General features: G+C 43.5%; 1 protein-coding gene and 1 long non-coding RNA gene across 2 annotated transcripts in view; one reads left to right on the forward strand and one right to left on the reverse strand.

Moving 5' to 3' along the window:
• Positions 1 to 15,492, forward strand: part of LOC310680255 (receptor activity-modifying protein 3-like) — a 61,118-nt gene extending 45,626 nt beyond the window's left edge. Inside the window, exon 5 of the mRNA XM_083446632.1 lies at positions 15,044 to 15,492. Coding sequence (XP_083302758.1) covers positions 15,044 to 15,299 — 256 coding nt within the window. The 3' untranslated portion in view covers positions 15,300 to 15,492. The remainder of the gene's footprint in view (positions 1 to 15,043) is intronic.
• Positions 1 to 20,479, reverse strand: part of LOC310680200 — a 179,585-nt gene that overhangs the window by 151,263 nt on the left and 7,843 nt on the right. The gene's annotated exons all lie outside the window — the stretch shown is intronic.

The following is a 20,479-nucleotide window of genomic DNA, read 5'->3' on the forward strand; positions in this document are numbered from 1 at the left end:
TCTAAGCTGCTTCTAGCAAACCAGAGCAGCGCACGGAAATGCTGTTTATCTTCCTGCTGGAGTGGTACCTATTTATCTACTTACACTCTGACATGCTTTCGAACTGCTAGGTAGGCAGGAGCTCAAACAGAGCAACAGGAGCTCATCCCGTTGCGGGGATGTGACCTTCTGATCGGCAAGCCCTAGGCTCTGTGGTTTAGACCACAGCGCCACCTGCATCCCTATTGAAGGTAATGGGGCCCTTTATATGTCCAGCTGTCCTTTGTCAACAACAAATTGTCACTGTTTTTTGTGCTGAATATATGCTATATGCGGGGCCCATTACTTACATCATAACAGCTAACACAGCACAAAACACTGTTGCTGTGTGTAGGTTTTATTTTATTTTATTTTATTTGTTTTTTATCTTATATTTTGGAAATGTACATCCAGTTGTTTTTTTTAAAAAAAATTGGTGGCCCCCAAGAGAGTGGGGCCCTAAGCTATAGCTTGTTTAGCTTATACGTAAATCCAGCACTGGTTGGGGAGTGAACTTCTTCAAACTCCATGGCTTGGAGAAGGGGGAGATGGGCAAAGGAGCAACCCTCACCCGCATGCCCAACCTCATGCGATTTCTCCATGCCATGGGAGCCAGAGCATGCTGGGAGATGATTTTGCTTCTTTGTGTTCTGCTTAAGTCGATCAATTCCTTCAGTCTTAGACCATTTTTTTCTGGGCTGCTTCAGCTGCATTGTGGCTCTCATGAAAGCATCTGGGAGTGGGTTCACAAGTGGGCACAAGTGGGTAGTGCTCAGGAGGCCATGGCATTTGAGAGAGGATTTGAAGAGGTGCTGTAATTTGAGCAATTATGGCAACCTCTTATGATTGCACACTTTATTGTGTCCCAAGTGCTTCTGTATCTTTACTGTTAAGGAAAATTCTGGGTGCGAGGATGCTCGGCAGCTCAGCTCGTCAGGGTGCAAGTCCCCGCGGGTCTATACAGTTAGCAAAGAAGGAAGTTCCAGTCAAGTAATGGAGCAAAACAGCAGTCAGTAGACCACAATCTTTATTGTTGCGCAACAGGTCCCCACACAGAGTAAAAACCCCAAACATTTGGCTACATGCCCTTTTAAGACCTTCCCTCCCTTCCCATAATGCATCCCAGAAGCATCATTGATACATCATTGATACATCGGCAGCATGTCACAAGGAGGGAGGGGATATTGTGAGGTTACAAGAGTTCACCAACTTGCCCCTTATCAGATTTAGTTTCCGACACCTTTAAGTACCTGCCACCCAAAGAACAATAAAACTATCTGTACATATCCTTGCCCTTCGGGCTTCCTGAGGCTTTGTGAATACGTGGCCTCAGTAAACCCCATCAGCCAGGCAAGGCTAACCTTCCCCCTCACTGTAGAGAACAGCACACAAGGTGAAAGCAGTCTTTTGCAGCAACAGAGAGATTTACTGCACACAGCACAAACATTCAGCATCCAGTCTCACAGTGCAGGTGCTCCCAATTGAGTTCCTCCCGCTTCCCTCTAGTTACTTGCATTTCCCCATCTCCTCACCATGTGATCCCTCCACCACTGAGCCTTTTGAGAGGCTGCCCTATCCAGACGCCTGGCTCTAGGGCTCATGGGCTGCACACTTTTTAGTGAGGGAGTTTCAACCAGCTCTCTCTCTTCCCGTTCCTCTCCCCTTGGTTGCTCTTCTCCCAGCTCAGCCCAACTGTCAGTTCCCGAACTGTGCCCTTCTGTGGCCACAGAAGTGAACCATTGCTCTAGTCTAGGTCAATACTATCCTCCTGCTCCAGAGGAGCTTCAGGATCAGGCCCTTGCGCAGAGGGAGAGGAGGGCTCCCACCATTCTTCCTCACAGCTTACAAAGCCCTTCCTATAATTTTGAAGGAAAATGTCACCAATCCACTTGAAATTATTTAATTGCAATGCTTCAGCAAACAGACATTCCTTAGAGAAGACCAGGAGTGTTTATTCCTTTATTGTAAATGGAGCCTTACACTGTATTCAGTGGAGCTTACTCCCAGATAACTGGGTAAAGACCGGACAGCCTTACACTGCAATCCAAAGCATTTTTACTCAGAACTAAGTCCCAATGAGTTCAATAGGATTTCTCCCTCGAGAGTCCACAGTCTGTGATTCTATGATTCTGTGACAGATTCGAATGAACAGCTTACAGCCATTACGAGATGAAGGAGTTGAGCATTCAATGAACTCATTTTGTTGGCCTGCAAAAATTAACTGCAAAAATTAAGTTTAACCATTGAGCATGGAGATTCTTCCTGTTTGGAAATATACCGTAAATTTCCTCTTTATTCCTGGTGCGAGGTCACTGCAAAAGTGAATTTTTCTACCTCTACAAGAGAGAGAGCACTAAGAATCTCCAGTGAGTGAGCAAGCAACATGGAGGACACGGGAGGAATGCAGGTAGTCTAAAACTCAATTTCATCTAACTGGCTCTGGCACCAGACCAAATGTTCAACATGAACTGGCTCTGGCACCAGACCAAATGTTCAACATGAATCCAATCTGTTAGGGATTTTTCTACAGCTGGAGATCAGTTGGTTTCTCTCTTATTTCTGCTTATAGCTCTCTACAGTATCATTCCATAAACTGAGTTGTTGGCAGGGGTCATGCCTGATTAGTTCACAGCAAAATGAAACTTTAATGTGTCTCTTGAAAAATGGGCTCCAAATGTTCATTTGTGGTTGGCAGTCACAAATGTCAAGATTTGAGAGCTCTTCTTAGTTAATCATCGACTCTCATTTCCTTGGCTGTTCGTTCTGTGACTTTGGGTTGATGATTCATTCCAGGTGTCTTTCGTGTTGCTGCTTTGGTTTCCAGCTGTATTATTCCAGCCGGGATCTGAGCAAAACACAATTTGCTTGACAGCAAAATCTCTGCATATTGTAAAGAATGAACACGTTTAGGGCTTTTGTGCTAACACAGAAAGCATCATAACACTGACTCCCAAGTGGCCATTAAGGGTGGGGGTCTAATTTCCTTTCCCATTATAGTTTCCCACCATCTGTCCTGAAGCTCTGTTGAAGGCCTTGAATTAGTTTATTTTGTTGTTAAAGAGAAATACATGTCATATTGCTCTTCCCAAGGAGCACAGCATCACTGTGGAGGTTTGCATCTGAATTGCAGGTTTTAAGTGTCTTAATGCTGGCCTTGGCCTTGCATGTGTGAGTATGCTGGACAGGGGGAAACAATGGAGTGGATCTGGCCAAGCTTGCTCTGCATACTTCCCCCTTTTGCCACATATCTTAGGTGAATCAACCACCACCCCATGCGGTATACTGTATCAGTATACTGATACTGAGATCTCCTGCAATATACTACGTTAAAAGAATTACAAAAAAAGCTCCCTGGGCACAGAACCCAATAAGTGAGAAATTCCTGCAGGGCAGGCCGACCCTTCCACAAAACAACTGTGGGTGGTGATGCCAGGCCCTAAGAGTAACTGACTACCAGAGATGTACTGTTGCCCTGCTGGTCTTGCCCAGGATGACCTTGAGGTGAAGAATGAAATCAAGGAGGCATCCAGAGAAGGAAGTGACTTTGGTTACATGTGACTTTGGTTACATGTCCATTCCAGCCATGAGAAAAGGTGGAATTTCTGAAACCCCAAAGGACTGTGCCCTAGATGAGGCGAGATGAGGTGAGGAACCTTTGGCAGCCTGTAAGCTGCATACCTTTCTGAGCAAACTTTCAAGGGCCACATTCCAGTGGTAGGTGAGGCCAGGGGCAAAAGTGGGTGGAGCAATGAATATAAATTTTACCTTCATACATTCCTAGGGTGGGCGACACATGCAGTTCACATTTGAGGATGAAGTCAAACTGCTATGTTAGCAGCACTGAAATAACCTCTCTGGGGCACAAGCCTGGGCAGTGTGGATGGAGATCCTGGGCTGCCCGGATGACAAGACCCTCTTGACCTTGTTCCTGTGACCACAGAAAGCAGAGGAAGATGTTTGGCACCAGCTTGGTTGCAGGAGTTGCTGGAAGGAGGTCTTAGGCATGGGTAGACAAACTAAGGCCCGGGGGCTGGATCTGGCCCAATCACCTTCTAAATCTGGCCCGCAGATGGTCCTGGAATCAGCATGTTTTTACATGAGTAGAATGTGTCCTTTTATTTAAAATGCATCCCCCCTCCCCAAAAAATAATATAGCTCAGCCTCCCACAAGGTCTGAGAGACAGTGGACTGGCCCCCTGCTGAAAAAGTTTGCTGACCCCTGGTCTTAAGGATTGCACTCTGGATTTGTGTAGGGTTTACTCCTTAGCCACTTCTCTCTTCTCTCGAATATGTCCCACAAGGCAGTGGAGGTTTAGGATCAGAGTTTACTTCTCCCAGGTGGGCTCCCTTCCCAGGTTGATGAGCCCCATCTACTCCTCACTTCCCTCCACAGCTTGCACAATAACTGCCTTCTTGACCATTGGACCTACTCTTGGTCTCATCTACTCAATCCGCTGGAGCCTGTCTTCACACACAGGGTGAGTGAGAGTTTAAGACCCATCAGCTACCCTCACCTGGTTTAGTCAGCGGGTTGAAATAAAGCCTGGTTTTGCTCCTGGCTTAAAGCTGTTGAACCCAAGTGATATTGTCAGCTTTGAGCTGCTGTGAGTGTATATGCCCTTTTAATCTCCACAATTCCACAAGAGCCCTATTGTTAATATTGCAAGTGTCCTTGGTAAAATGTGACTAGTAAATTGTGTTTTAACTACAGGAAGAGTAGAATAAAGAATTGAAACCTAACCAAACAGATTTCCAACAGAATGTTTTTCTCTTAAGCAGAATATTTACAATCACTGCAGGTGTGGGGCAGGAAATAAAGCATATGTATTGTGACAATAAAATACCACCACTGAGTCTTCAAATACATTGTTCAGCATCCTTAAAACTGTGTTTACCCTAAACTCTGTTGACAGGATCTTCAGTAGACTATGTCAAATACCTCTTCCTTCTGCTATAAATTTTCTTCTGCTCACAGCTGTGTTTGTCTGCAAGGAGTAATGAATAGAACAGATGTGTTTGTGACAATGAAGACTAACAATAATTATCATTATGTTGAAAAAAGATCTTTTGACTTTCAATGACATTGCTCTAAATGTATTTGGGATGAGGTGAGATCATTTATATGTGGAGTTCCAATATTCTCTCCAAAAAGGACATGTGACTTCCCTCCTGCCGAGAAAGAATGGCTCTTAAAAAAAGAAAATAATCTTGGTAAATTTTGCTAAATTAAACTTTATTGAGTAGTTGCAGTGCAGGATAAGGATGTGCAGATCAGTCCTGTTCTGGTTGGTCTACTGAATTTCAACATACTTCTTGTTGTTTCACAAACAGAAGATCATGTTTTTGCGACAGCTAAATTAGATCATTCTAAAGAATTGGAACATTCTACAGAATTCTTGAAGTTCTGTGACATGCCTTTCTCTCTCTGCTAACATCTGTCTCTCACTCATTTTGTTGTTGCTCGGAAGCCTTCCCTGCCTTGCTGGCATTTTGGAGAACCTCTGGCATTTAGGGGTTGTGAGAGGAGCAGAGAAGGTGAGGAAGCTCCATTGTAAAGCAAAAAGTCACTGTGCTAGCAGAACTTTTAGTTGGTTAGCACCTGTGAATAGCAAAGCTCTGTGTTAGAACTTAGTTTTTCTTCAGGACTTTTGTCAGGATTGCAGCAGGGGAAGAAAATGTTAAGCCTCCCCACCCCACAAACTATGGTTCTGATGAAAATTCATCCCCATGCCTGCTATTACTTAAGAAAAAAAGATGTGATTAATACATTTCTCTTTTTGATACTGCCTTCTATGCATAGTAAGTTCATGTCCAGAGAAGATGAGCTGGTCTTTCTATATTGAATAGTTGTCTTGCAATTGTTGTTGTTGTTGTTGTTTAGTCGTGTCCGACTCTTCGTGACCCCATGGACCGGAGCACGCCAGGCACTTCTGTCTTCCACTGCCTCCCGCAGTTTGGTCAGACTCATGTTTGTAGCTTCGAAGACACTATCCAACCATCTTGTCCTCTGTCGTCCCCTTCTCCTTGTGCCCTCCATCTTTCCCAACATCAGGGTCTTTTCCAGGGAGTCTTCTCTTCTCATGAGGTGGCCAAAGTATTGGAGCCTCAGCTTCACGATCTGTCCTTCCAGTGAGCACTCAGGGCTGATTTCCTTCGGAATGGAGAGGTTGGATCTTCTTGCAGTCCATGGGACTCTCAAGAGTCTCCTCCAGCACCATAATTCAAAAGCATCAATTCTTCGGCGATCAGCCTTCTTGCAATTACTCTCTTGTTTAAGCCTCATGTGTGAAAACTTTTCCAATCTGGATACAGTTGCCTGCCATTTCCTTGGAAGTTGGGGTTGTGTTAGCTGCTGTATTATGATGTTCATCCACAGTGAGAGAACTTTTATTGAGATGAATGACGCTTGGCTAATGCAGGCTAGCAATAATGATTTAACTGCACTTAAACCCAAGATGTTTCCAGAAAGGCTTTTATTTCTCCTCTGGGAGTCTCTCTTAAAAATCCAGTACACATTGCTTAGCACTGTGACTTTACTGCTGGTATTAGAAGCATAGCGGATGAATAGTGTCATTTTATGTGTTTGTCATGATCAAACTATGTAATGGTCAGGCTATTAGCATAGATGTAACAATGATTTTAATAGAAAATTATGTTAACTTCAAATGTTAATTTATATTGCTTAGCAAAAGGCATAATTGGTTTTTAACAAGCCAGATACACCCCCCAGGTATTTAAAGTAAAATAAAAAATTAAACAAGATGGAAGTTACTAAATTGCTGGGGAAAATAGCATTTTATTTTATTTTTTAGGAGCAGTTGCTGCCTTTCTGCCCTTTCAAAAGCTCATGGACATCTTAGATTAATAAATAGACTTTTGTGCTGTTTTCTGCCATCAGACATGTGTCATGATTCCCCCTCTAGAGCAAATCAAACAAAACAATTGAAACAGCTCAACACAATGGACGCTTCAAGTGGTTTCCCCAAATTCAGCTGAAAATACAACTTATACTGGCTTCTTCAGACTCACTGTATTATTCAACCCCCTAAATAGAAACCCTCACAACAACACAAATACAACAGGTGTTGTCTCAAGCACACCTGATGCAAGTAATCAAGGGCTTCATCAGTTGTACCAGGTGAGCTGGAACACCTGAAATACCTGAACTAGCTAGGGGGTTGCAGAGTGTCAAATTTGGCTGCATGTTAGAAATATGGCTAAGTCAAGAGAAAGGTCCAAGAAGGTAAGAGATCATCGCCCTTCACAAACAAGAAGCAGGATACAAAAAGATAACAAAGGCACTGCATGTTCCTAGAGACATTGTTGGAAGTATAGTTCGCAAGTTCAGAGTTAATGAACAGTGGTTACACTACTTGGACAGGACAGAAAAAGTAAGCTATTTGGGGCAGCAACAAGAATTCTGAGAAGGCAGGCTGGGGAAAATCCTTGGGCGACTGCAAAAGAGCTGCAGCAAGACTTGGTGGCAGCAGGCACTGAGGTTTCAGTGAGCACAGTAAGGTGTGTACTAAATGCAGAAGATTTCCATGCCAGAACTCCAAGATGTTCACCACTATTGACCCCAAAGAACAAGAAAACTCAGCTCTGAAGTGTTCACCTGTGTCCTTGGTTTAAGAACAGTCCTGTTTAAGAACGATTTGGTTTATGAACTCTGCAAAACCAGAAATAGTGTACCGGTTTGTGAAATTTACCTCGGTCTAAGAACGGAATCCAAAATGGTGGAAGGGCACTGGCAGTGGGAGGCCTCATTAGGGAAAGCGCACCTCAGTTTAAGAATGGCTTTGGTTTAAGAACGGACTTCCAGAACGGATTAAGTTCATAAACTGAGGTACCACTGTAAATAAGCTACAGAAGTTCTGGGATTCTGTTTTGTGGAGCGATGAAACAAAATTGGAACTTTTTGGCCCCATGGAACAGCGCTATGTCAGAAATAAGAAGAATGAAGCATATGCTGAAAAGAAAACTGTGCCTACAGTGAAACATGGTGGGGGCTCAGTGATGCTCTGGGGCTGCTTTGCATCCTCTGGCACTGGAAGCTTGAAGCGTGTGGAAGGCAGGATGGATTCCTAGGAGGAAATGTCATGCTGTCTGTGAGTAAGCTGAAGCTTGGGCATCATTGGACCTTCCAACAGGACAATGATCCCAAATTCCACCAAGGCTTGGTTGCAGAAGAAGTCCTACAGGAAGGCCATCACAGTTACCTGACTTGAACCCATAGAAAATCTATGGTGGGGTTTGAAGAAGGCGGTTGCAGCATGCAAACCCAACATCTGGAGGCCATCGCTCATGAGGAATGGGCTCAGATTCCTCAGGAACACTGCTGGAAGCTGGCTGTGCATCCCACTTGCAGCAAGTCATAGCAGCAAAAGGCAGCTCTAAAGGTAAAGGTAAAGGGTTAGAGTTAGGAGGCCACCCCCGCTCCCATTGTTCAGAGGTCAGAGGAGGGCAATTGCAGAGCCAGCACAGCTGTTTAAAAGTTTAAAAAGCAGGGAGACAATATACAGTCTTGCACTCCTTTCCCAATTTTGAACCAATCAGTTGTTCCATATCCAGTTCTATCTGTAGCTTCTTGTCCCACATAGAGGTTTCTCAGGAGGCAGATGAGGTGATCAGGCACTCACATTTCATAGAATCATAGAATCCTAGAGTTGGAAGAGACCACAATGGCCATCGAGTCCAACCCCCTGCCAAGCAGGAAACACCATCAGAGCACTCCTGACATATAGTTGTCAAGCCTCTGCTTAAAGACCTCCAAAGAAGGAGACTCCACCACGCTCCTTGGCAGCAAATTCCACTGTCAAACAGCTGTTACTGTCAGGAAGTTCTTCCTAATGTTTAGGTGGAATCTTCTTTCTTGTAGTTTGGATCCATTGCTCCGTGTCCGCCTCTCTGGAGCAGCAGAAAACAACCTTTCTCCCTCCTCTATGTGACATCCTTTTATATATTTGAACATGGCTATCATATCACCCCTTAACCTCCTCTTCTCCAGGCTAAACATGCCCAGCTCCCTTAGCCGTTCCTCATAAGGCATCGTTTCCAGGCCTTTGACCATTTTGGCCAGTTTGTCAGTGTCCTTCTTGAACTGTGGTGCCCAGAACTGGACACAGTACTCCAGGTGAGGTCTGACCAGAGCAGAATACAGTGGCACTATAACTTCCCTTGATCTAGATGCTATACTCCTATTGATGCAGCCCAGAATTGCATTGGCTTTTTTAGCTGCCGCGTCACACTGTTGGCTCATGTCAAGTTTGTGGTCAACCAAGACTCCTCGATCCTTTTCACATGTACTGCTCTCAAGCCAGGTGTCACCCATCTTGTATTTGTGCTTCTCATTTTTTTTGCCCAAGTGCAAAAAAACATCTGCCAGTTCTTTTAATACTCTTGGATGCAGTTCATCTGGCCCTGGAGACTTGAATACATCTAAACTAGCCAAGTATTCTTGTACTATCTCCTTAGTTATTCTGGACTGTGTTTCCTCTGCTGAATCATTTGCTCCAAATTCTTCAGGTCGGGCATTGTTTTCTTTATCGGAGAAGACTGAGGCAAAGAAGGCATTGAGGAGTTCAGCCCTTTCTGTGTCCCCTGTTTGCATGTCACCATCTTCTCCTCTGAGTGACCCCACTGTTTCTTTGTTCTTCCTTTTGCTATGAACATACCCATAAAAGCCTTTTTGTTGCTTTTAACCTCTCTAGCAAGGCTGAGTTCATTCTGTGCTTTAGCTTTTCTGACTTTGTGTCTACACGTGCTGGCTATTTGTTTGAATTCCTCTTTGGTGGTTTCCCCCCTTTTCCATTTTTTGTACACATCCTTTTTTAATCTTAACTCAGTTAAAAGTTCTTTAGATAGCCACCCTGGCTTCTATAGGCACCTTCCATGTTTCCGTCTCATTGGTATTGCCTGAAGTTGTGCTTTTACTATCTCCCTCTTAACACACTCCCAGCCATCATGAACTCCCTTTCCTTTTAGTATTACTGTCCATGGGATCTCACCCAGCATTTCCCTAAGTTTTATGAAGTCGGCTTTCTTAAAAGTCAAGAAATTGAGTCCTAGTATGCTTGGCTGCTCCTTTCCGTTGTATAGTAAACTTCAGAAGAGCATGATCACTCGCGCCTAATGATCCTTCCACTTCTACTCCACTAACCAGGTCATCAACATTGGTTAGGACCAAATCTAAAATGGCTGTTCCTCTTGTTGCTTCTCCCACTTTCTGGACAATGAAGTTGTCTGCAAGGCCAGTGAGGAATCTGTTTGACCTTATGCTCTTGGCTGAGTTTGACATCCAACAAATATCCGGGTAATTGAAGTCCCCCATTACTACTATCTCCCTTCCTTTTGCATGCTTGGCCATCTGGACATTGAAGTCCATTAATCATTTCCCCGTGTCTCTTATTTAAGGATTTTTTCCTCCCACCACTAGGTCTGCGTGCTGTTTGCTCCATTTGGTCTATGACATTTGGATGATCATCTTCATCAATTGATAGACTCCTACCTTCGGGAGCACTGTCTCCCTCCCCCACATTAGTCAGTTTAAAGCCCTCCTGATGAGGTTTCTGAGTTTTTTGGCAAAAACATTCCTCCCAACCGTTGTGAGGTGCAGCCCATCGCTTGCCAGAAGTCCATCTTCAAGAAACTGCAGCCCGTGATCTAAGAATCCAAACCGTTCCTGTTTACACCATTTGCAAAGCCAGCTGTTCACTTCCACTATTTTTCCCTCTCTCCCTGGGCCAAGTCGTTCAACTGGGAGGACAGATGAGATGACAATTTGTGCATTTAATTGCTTCAATTTCCTGCCCAGAGCCTCGTAGTCTCTTTTGATCTTCTGGAGGCTATTGCTTGCAGTGTCATTGGTTCCCACATGAACCAAGAGGAAGGGGTATTTGTCAGTGGGTTTTATGATTCCTTGCAGTCGTTCAGTTACATCTTGGATCTTAGCCCCGGGGAGACAGCACACTTCCCGAGACATCTTGTCAGGCCCACAGATCACTGCTTCTGTTCCCCTCAGTAGGGAATCCCCTATCACCACTACACACCTCCTCTTAGGTTTGGTCGGGGTTCTTCTGTGAGCTGTCCGTTCCAAGGTCGCCTGCACATTCCCTGAGGACTGACTTTGCTGCTCGTCTTCATATACCTGATTGACTGTAATGAGGGAGAGATCCTCAAATGGAGTCTGCTCTTCGTCTTCCATGCTAGGGGAGAGGACCTCAAAGCGATTGTGTATTTCTAAACAATCAGAGCGAACCCTGGGCCTCCTACTTCTTTGAGTCATGTTTCTCCATATATCTGGCTCCTGTGTTGGTGAACTAGCCTCCTTCTCAGGGGAGTCCCCTGTCTCCTCCTTGGTGGAGACGGTGTGCTCTGTTGCTACCAAGAAGAGCTCCAGCTCTCTAATTCTTTGGAGCGTAGCTACACATTCCTCCAGTTGCTGGAGGACTCTGCTTCTGGCGAACCAGAGCAGCGCACGGAAACACCATTTACCTTCCCGCCGGAGTGGTTACCTATTTATCTATTTGCACTTTGACGTGCTTTCGAACTGCTAGGTTGGCAGGAGCAGGGACCGAGCAACGGGAGCTCACCCTGTCACGGGGATTCGAACCGCGACCTTCCAATCGGCAAGTCCTAGGCTCTGTGGTTTAACTCACAGCGCCACCTGTGTCCCTAAAGGCTGCTCTACTAAGTACTAAAGATGCTTGCCATGAAGGGGTTGAATAATAGTGAGACTGGAGAAATAATTTGCAATGTCAGTTGAATTTCGGGAAACCATTTGCAACATTTGTTGAGCTATTTCAATTGCTTTTGTTTGATTTTCTCATTGCAAACAGCTTAAAGTCTGTAAAGTTTGAAAATAATCCTGATTTGCAATGGGGTTGGAATAATTTCAAATGCAGCTGTATAATACAAGAGGATCCTCACTTAAGATGTGGAGGAGCTGAGCCTTTCCAGATTGTGATACCTACAATTGCTATGCACAATGTGTTTGAGTGCTGTGATCATCAGCTCCCCAAAAGAGCTGGGGGTGGGGTTGATTAGAGGAGCACTCACTCAATGGTAAAGCCCCTCCTAATGTACAAATTTGTTGTTTTAATAGTATTTATAAAAATGCATGGAGCTGGGAATTTGTGACCTGAAAATTGAGCTAAAGATAAACTGTTTTGAAGAAGTGTACTGTAGAAATTGAGTGGTTTGGGAAAATGAGAGACCGCTTTTTTGGCTCAGTGTAACATAATGAGATACACAAGACATACTCATGAGGATCCCAGGGAAGCAACAGTCTTGCATTTGATTTGTGAGAAACTTTTTATTTACTTCTTTACTAATTTTCATTCTGCTCTTCAACCAAGAAGGCTAAAGAACAAATAATTAAATTGCATGTGATCTTCAAATAGCCCTTGTAAGAAAGTGACTATGATGATCATTTGTCTCACTGCCATTGCCTTTTCTTGCTCACAGGGCAGCTGCGACTCATGTCCCTCTGTGAAGAAGCAGGAAGCGGGGGTGGAGATGACCAGAGTTCTTTTTCTTCCCACAGTGATTTCTGTGTGTGGGATAATTGAAATACCACACCGCCCCCAAACATGAATCATCTATCCTTTAAATTAATTTTGTTTGTAATTAGGCTGAGCAATCATTTATCTAAAAGTTGCATAAAATACAGGGTGCCTTTCATGATATTTGACCTGGAGAGAGGCAAAACAATTGTGCCTTCTACAGACTCACATATGTGGATTAATTATTTTTAAATTGATGTGCAATTCTTAAAACCTCTAAATAATCTGAACAATTTTATTTTCAGACCAATGCATCCAAGAATAACTGAAAAGGTTTAAAGTATTTGGGGCCTTTAACCTTGTTCAACACAATGGTACCTCGGTTTAAGAACAGTCCTGTTTAAGAACGATTTGGTTTATGAACTCCGCAAAACCGGAAGCAGTGTTTGTGAACTTTACCTCAGTCTAAGAACAGAATCCGAACGCTGGAAGGCACCAGCACCGGGAGGCCTCATTAGGGAAAGCGCGCCTCGGTTTAAGAACGGTTTCAGTTTAAGAACGGACTTCCGGAACGGATTAAGTTTGTAAACCGAGGTACCATTGTATTGTTATTCCCATAGTATGGGTGGGGGTGGGGGTGCTACCCCCACCTGCCCACCCTAGAGAGTCTAAGGAGCAGGCAGGGCTCTGGGAGTCAGCAGTCTTGCCAACCAGCTGCTGGGCAGGAAACAGTTGCACGGGAAGACTCTGATCTCTTCCAAATCTCTCTTCTGAGCCGCTGCTAGGCAGAAGTGTCCTCTTTTGTGAAAGGACAAAACCTGTGCAGCCTCAGATTTTGAATCTGGTTGGGAAGTTAGACAAGTTGCACCCATTTATGATTCACCATCCAGGTGGGGATAGAAACATAAGAAACCCTTTCCCATGTTTGTATCACCCCAGCTGGCATGGAAGCCACATGTTGAGGATACAAATCACAATACCAGTCCAAAATATTTCCCTATAACAACTCAGCCACTCAACCTTCTCATCCATTTCCTCCAGCTGACTATGTTTAAATATGTTTTAAATTAGATGTGGGTGATAGATAGTTGGTTCCTACTCTGTTCCTTTTTCACTACATTCTCATATTTTGCCATCTCCTTTAGAAGATTCATGGGCTCCAGACTCAGCTTTCTTGTCAGCACCACTGACAAATATTTAATCCAAAATGCAGGTTCTCCAAGTCATTTGTCCAGATCAATGCCTATTTGTGTGGCTACTGTCGTTCCCTATGGGAAAGAAAGAATTTCTTGAGGAAATAAGCCTCCATCAGTGGTCATTTCTGCATCCGCCTGGCTTTTCATTCCTCTGCCCATTGCTCCTTTCCTTGTCCACCCATCCCAGCTCTTGACCAGCCTTGCACAGCCCTCTGGCTTCTTACTTCCTGCCACACTCCTTTTCTCCCAACAGATAAAAGTTCTCCTGCCCTTCATACTTGCGTGAGCTTTTTCTACACACACCTATACTTCCTCAGTTTTCTGTTTTCTTTGTCCACTGCATTTTCTGCTGCATTTTCTCAACGTCCTTGAGTCTCTGCCTCACACAGACGTGGTCATTAATGAATATTCTATTGATAATTTCCATTCCTTCCACAGTTAGGGTTTAGCAAGGAGTCCATGACATCACAGCTGCTCAGCCTCTCACTGCCAGGAGCTTTATCACCACAAAAACTCTTCACACAGTTCAACATAGAATTCTACCATAGCTTGTGTTGAAAAGCATTCATTTTTGTTTTCCTGAATTATTCTGGGTGTCTTTCAGCATTTTCTACTATATATACAGTTTGGAAGTTTCCAACATATATCTGCATATACTATTTATTTTCTCTCTATACTGTGGCAGGGTATCATAGGGCTACCGTTATTATTTTTTCAGCAAGTCATGTCCTCACGCTGTAGTTGCATAGGTGTCTCTGCCAAATGATACAACACATGTGAATAATCCAAGGCTTGCTCACTATCAAAAATATTGAAAAGCATTAAAAATAATTAATTGAGGTTCTGCCCCCCCCCAGCAGAAGCCTGCCCGCTGCCCCACGATGTCCTCTTTTTGTGGGAGCATTTCCTTTCAGTATTGTTGTTAGAATGTTTTCAGTTGCTGAGATAGCTTCCACATTTGATCATTGCAATGGATTGCTTTGAAGTCATTTCTGCACGAGGTAAATTTTTAGCTCCCCAGTTTTCTCCCACCTATCCCTTATTTTGCCTGACCAGAGGTGGCAACCCAAAGGTGGCATATCCACATGGAAGTGTAACAGAGATTAGCATAATTCAAGGACAGAGCTGGGTATGGAGTCCTCCCGGCATAGATAATATTTGTCCAGCTCCAAATTGTTGCTGCACTTCTGTGGCAAGAAAATTGCTGGAAAGAAACAGATCCCTTGTTAAGAATCTGTTAGACTGGAGTGAAAGAAGGGAAAGAGTTGTCAGAAGAGTTTTTTGTATGTATTCGTCAAACTTATTGTCATGTTCTTTTCTCTTCAGGTATTACAACAACTTTACCCTATGTACAGAAGACAAGGCTGCAACAGCAAAGTGCTTTTGGCCTAACCCCATTGCTGAGGGCTTCATCACTGGAATCCATAAACAATTCTTCACAAACTGTACTTCAAAAAAAGTGCATTGGGAAGATCCACCAGATAAAATTTTGATTACCCTGATTTTCATTCCAGTTCTCTTGACAATTGCCATGATTGGGCTAGTGGTATGGTGCAGTAAGAGAAATGATATTTTAGTGTAGCTAAACCTTCGTCACCATTCTTTATTATTTTTATTTTAGCTTTGTTTTTAGAATGACAGATGGCAAAATAATAATAATTTATACATATTTACAGAGTTCTAAGCTGTGTCAAGCAATAAAAGAAATATTTATGCAGCCACACATGCCTACAATCTGCAGCCATTACTGGTACTTCTCCAGCAGTACAGAAATTGTTTTGGAAGCCATATGGAAAGAACTGAAAATATAATTTGAATCTGCTACTTATAATGGAACGTTGGGCCTTTGTTCAGTATGTAAAAAAATAAATAAATTGTATTTACTACAGGGTTTGTTTTGGAATTTAAAAGCATACTGTATTTAAGGCTTTGAAGCATAAATGTTTACAGCCCTCTGTGACCAAAGAACCGTTAACATGAGTGTTGCTGAAGAACCTGATTTCATCACTCTTCTGTTTTCCAAAACACATAAACGTGAAAAGGAGCAGCTAATAATAATAATAATAATAATAATAATAATATCCCACCCATCTGGCTGGCTTCCAGCAAAATATTTACAAATACAATAATTCATCAAGTATTAAAAGCTTTCCTAAACAGCGCTGCCTTCAGGTGTCTTCTAAAAGTCAGATAGTTGTTTATTTCCTTGACATCTGGTGGGAGGGCATTCCACAGGGTGGGTGCCACCACCGAGAAGGCCCTCTGTCTGGTTCCCTGTAACTTCGCTTCTCACAGTGAGGGCACCGCCAGAAGACCCTCGGAGCCGGACCTCAGTGTCCGGGTTGAACAAGGAGGGTGGAGACGCTTTTTCAGGTATAGTGGGCCGAGGCCGTTTAGGGCTTTAAAGGTCAGCACTTGGCCACTCCCAGTCCACAGTCTAGCTACTGCATTCTGGATTAGTTGTAGTTTTCAGGTCACCTTCAAAGGGAACCCCATGTAGAGCGCATTCAAGTCCAAGCGAGAGATAACTAGAGCATGCACCATTCTGGCAAGACTGTCCACAGGTAGGGAGGGTCAGCCTGCTTACCAGATGGAGCTAGCAGACAGCGCCCTGGACACAGATTTGACCTGCACCTCCATGGACAGCTGTGAGTCTAAAATGACTCCCAGGCTGTGCGCCTGCTCCTTCAGGGGCACAGTTACCCCATTCAGGATCAGGGAGTCCCCCACACCCACCCGCCCCCTGTCGGGGGCTTCTGTACAGTACTTCTGCCTTAAAGGATGGCATCGGGAGCTGGAGTGTACAGAATGAACTTTTGGAAAGATGCAGGTTTCTTTTTGACATAGCTGGAAGAAGAATGAGAGAAACTTGGCTGACTATGAATTTGTTAAAAGTGGCTCCTCTCTTTTAATTACCATTTTTCTTGTTAATTTTAGGACCATTTCTACCTTTGTAGAACTTTGGGTCTTTTGTGCTTGTAATATGCTTTAAATAGACAATTCTAGGAAAAATAAATAAAATACAGCCACTATGTTAGTAATATACGTGCCTTTCAGAATTTGTAAACTGGGGTATCCTTTATGTGTCTTGCTTTTGGAAAGGAACTTTCCAGGATGGGAAGCAAACTTCCATCAACAAACATACTATGTGGGAAACTGGATGTCAATATGAAATGACAAATATATAACAACTTTGAGTCTCAGATTTGCCACATTTTACGTGCTCTACAAGCTAAATATTCCATTTTGAGAGCTAACATTTTCCAGTCATAAACAGTTTTGTTTTCAATCCTCACACAAATAAAGCTAGAACTGCTTACTATTTGTCTGTTGACTGTTATCTAGTTTCCATCTGTTGCTCATGATATCTATGAGATGCATGTCTGTCATATGTTAGCATGAAAATGTTATTTGTGTTACTGCTGTATTTGTATAAAATTCATTATGTGTTGCAGCTTGGCCTGTTCTGTTCAGAAAGGCTTGCTAATGTAAAATGTAACTCCAGCAATTTTTTGCACATCTTTTTGTATAAGGGCACAGAAACCGAGGCAGAAAATCTGATCAAATCTATAAGATCATCTATAAGATGATATTTATTTTAATGGTTTTGTATCCAACAACCAACTCAGAATCAAACTTCTGCTTTCACAAGATCAGCAAAAAATAGGAACACATATAATTTATTTCATGGAATGCTGGGAACAGTGGATTGGGTATTTCCTCTCACATGACCTCAGGCAGGCGCAAAGACTTGTGGGAGGCAGACACTTACTTCCTCAGTTTTTTCTCCTGTCTGACTCAGCAGTATGTTTCTCCTGCCTCTCCTCCTTCTTCAGATGATATTTCAATTTTTGATCTCATTCTGTTGTTGCTTTATTTCCCCAGTCTTCCTTAGTTTTAGCAACTTAGATTCTTTGAATCTATCTATCTTTGAATCTATCTATAGAAAATCGTCCCTCCCCGCCCCTGTTTGTTTTCCTTGCAACCTTAGTTCATCTTGGTTTTAGTTTATTTAGTTTACTTTCTTGCAGAGCTTCCTTGTATACTGCTCTCCTACAGTGTCGCTGAATATGCTTGTTTTTCACATGCTGTGGCTCCGTTTTGCTGCACACCATTTTATTGATCGGATTTAAATATAAGCGGGGGGAAATCCTACCTGAGGCTTTTCGCAATCATGGCTCATTTTCCGTTGCTGCTGGCTCCATAGCACAACCTCATTTCTTTGGTGATTTCTACAGTCTTCAGCCATTATTTTCTGTGTCATTTAAGACTGCTGTCCGTGATATGGCAGAAGGAGCTGCGGTTATTATTCCTCCCGGTTCATAATCGCAGCGACGGAGTGAGCAGGCACTGGTAGACTGCTTCTGAACCTCCTAGTTAAGGAGTGATTCATTTGTTTATTATTATTTACGCTTATTATTCTGTGACTTGCAGTCTATTTCTTCCTAGCCTGCTTGTGGTGGCATTGGAGAGACATTGGAGTTTGTGCCTTTTCCCCATAGTCCACTGTGGTGGCATTGGAAGTGAATGCTACTCAGTCTGCCCTGTGTGGCTGCATTCAGAACAGTTTCATTAATTTCCATTTATTATATGGAGCCTATACAAGGAGCCCCTGAACCTCTTCCCAAAAAGGCTTAACCAAAAGCTTAAGCACGTCTTACCCTCTAAGGGAATAGGACGCAATAAAGCTGCTGCTTCTGTCACCCCACCCCCAAATATTTTGACTGCAGTTTTATTGCAGTTGGATTCCCCTATGCAGTCCAAAAGAATTTATCTCTAGCAGATAAACTATATGACCTGGATCCTGATTTCATATCATATATTAAGACACCTACAGTAGACAGTCCTGTTTTCACTCTTGTTCCTAAAGAGGGAGACGCCCAATTGAAGGATGTAACCGATAGGAAGTTGGAATTTGCACTTCATAAAATCCATGATGCAGCTGCCCTATCTATAAGGGCATCTTGTGCAGCAACTTTCTCTGCACACGCATGCATTGTGTGGCTCAAGGACCTTTTGCACTCCCTTCCCCCAGATGCCATTCGTCAATGCCAAACTCCTTCTAAACTTTTACAAGCACAAATCTTTATGGCAGGTGCAACCATGGATGCTATGCAATTTACAATTAGAGCTAAGTCCTCTCAAATAGTGGCACGCCGCACACTTTGGCTTAAGAACTGGCATGCAGAAGCTGTGTCCAAAGTAAACCTCTCTACTGTGTCCTTTGCTGGGGGTCAGTTGTTTGGGGAAGCTGCTCTCAAAGATGTCTTGATCGAGTCTAAGGATAAATGCAAAATCTTAGTATCTCAAAAGGATGATAGGCATATGTCCAGATGCTACTTTCCTTATTCACAAGCTCAATCCTTTCATTCCCTTAGAAACCAAAATAGGCAAGGGATTTTAGATTTAAGTCATTCAGGCAGAGGACCCAAGACCATCATGGCTTCCAGCACCCTCCTTCCTCCAATTCCAAATTCAACAAGCAGAGAACCCAGTGATGGGGTTTCTTCCCAAGTAGGGGGTCGTCTATCCCACTTCCCACTTGGCAAAGTTCTATAAACGATCATTGGGTGTTAAAAGTTATAGACCTCATCTCAGTTCCTCCATGATATTTCATACCTTCTCTCTTACCAAATAACAAAATTCGCTTACAAGCAGTTTGAAAATGCGTAAGTCAGTTCCTGGAAATGGCAGCAATTGTGCCAGTTCCAGTCAAGCAATGCTTCCAAGGCCAAAAAAAGGACACAAAAAATGGCAGCCAGTTCTTGATCTGAAGTTCCTAAAGTGTTGCTTACAAAAAATTCAAAATGGAGTCCTTAACCTCCATCAGGGAGGCTCTTCGCGTCATCGACTCTCTCTCATCCACCAATCTTCAAGAAGCATACTTCCATGTTCAAATGCATCAAATCACCAAAAGTATCTATGGTTTGCCATAGGCAAGCATCATTTTCAGTTCCGAGCTCTCCTGTGTGGTCTAGCCTCTTCGCCCTGAGTTTTCTTTAAGATAATGATCTACAAGGCATTCATATTTGGTCGTACCTAGTCGGCCTGCTCCTCCAGGCGACATCCCCTCAACAGGCTCATCTCCATTTGCAGATCACCCTCAAGACATTACAATCTCACGGCTTCTTGATCAACTACAAAAAAGTTGCTTGGCCCCATCACAAAGGATCATTCACCTAGGCACCCTACTAGATACACTTCAAGGTCTTGTGGCTTTTTCACTAGAGTGGATCAGCAAAATCTCCACAGTGGTAGCTTCAGTCTTAAAGACAAAAAAGATGACGGCCAAATGACTGCCAACAATTCTGGGACTCTTCATGTCAGCTTCTCAGATTACACGTTGGGCGAAACACCATGCAAGAACCCTACGGTGGTTTTGACTTCCACATCACAATTGCCCCAGATCTTTGCTCTTATCTCCTCAGCTCAAACTGTCCATGCTGTGGTGGGTGCAAACCTCCAATCTTCAGAAAGGCACTCCATTCAGAAATCCGGGCAGCACTCAAATAATCACAGACACCAGTTTTCAAGGATGGGGCGCCCATTGTCAAGCTCATTGTCAAGACCACTCAAGGTCTGTGGTCGAGCTTGGAGGCCACTTACTCCATCAGTTGGCTAGAGCTGAGAGCAGCCAGACTGGCAATTGTTTGTTTCTCCTCTTGTCTCCAACTCCATCACATCCTCCTTCGAAAAGACAACTCAACAACAAAAGCTCACATACCTCGTTAAGGAGACACCTGTTTGGAATCTCTCCAAAAA

The sequence above is a fragment of the Podarcis tiliguerta genome, assembly GCF_965153285.1.
Source record: "Podarcis tiliguerta genome assembly, chromosome: 6".
Taxonomy (NCBI): Eukaryota; Metazoa; Chordata; class Lepidosauria; order Squamata; family Lacertidae; genus Podarcis; species Podarcis tiliguerta.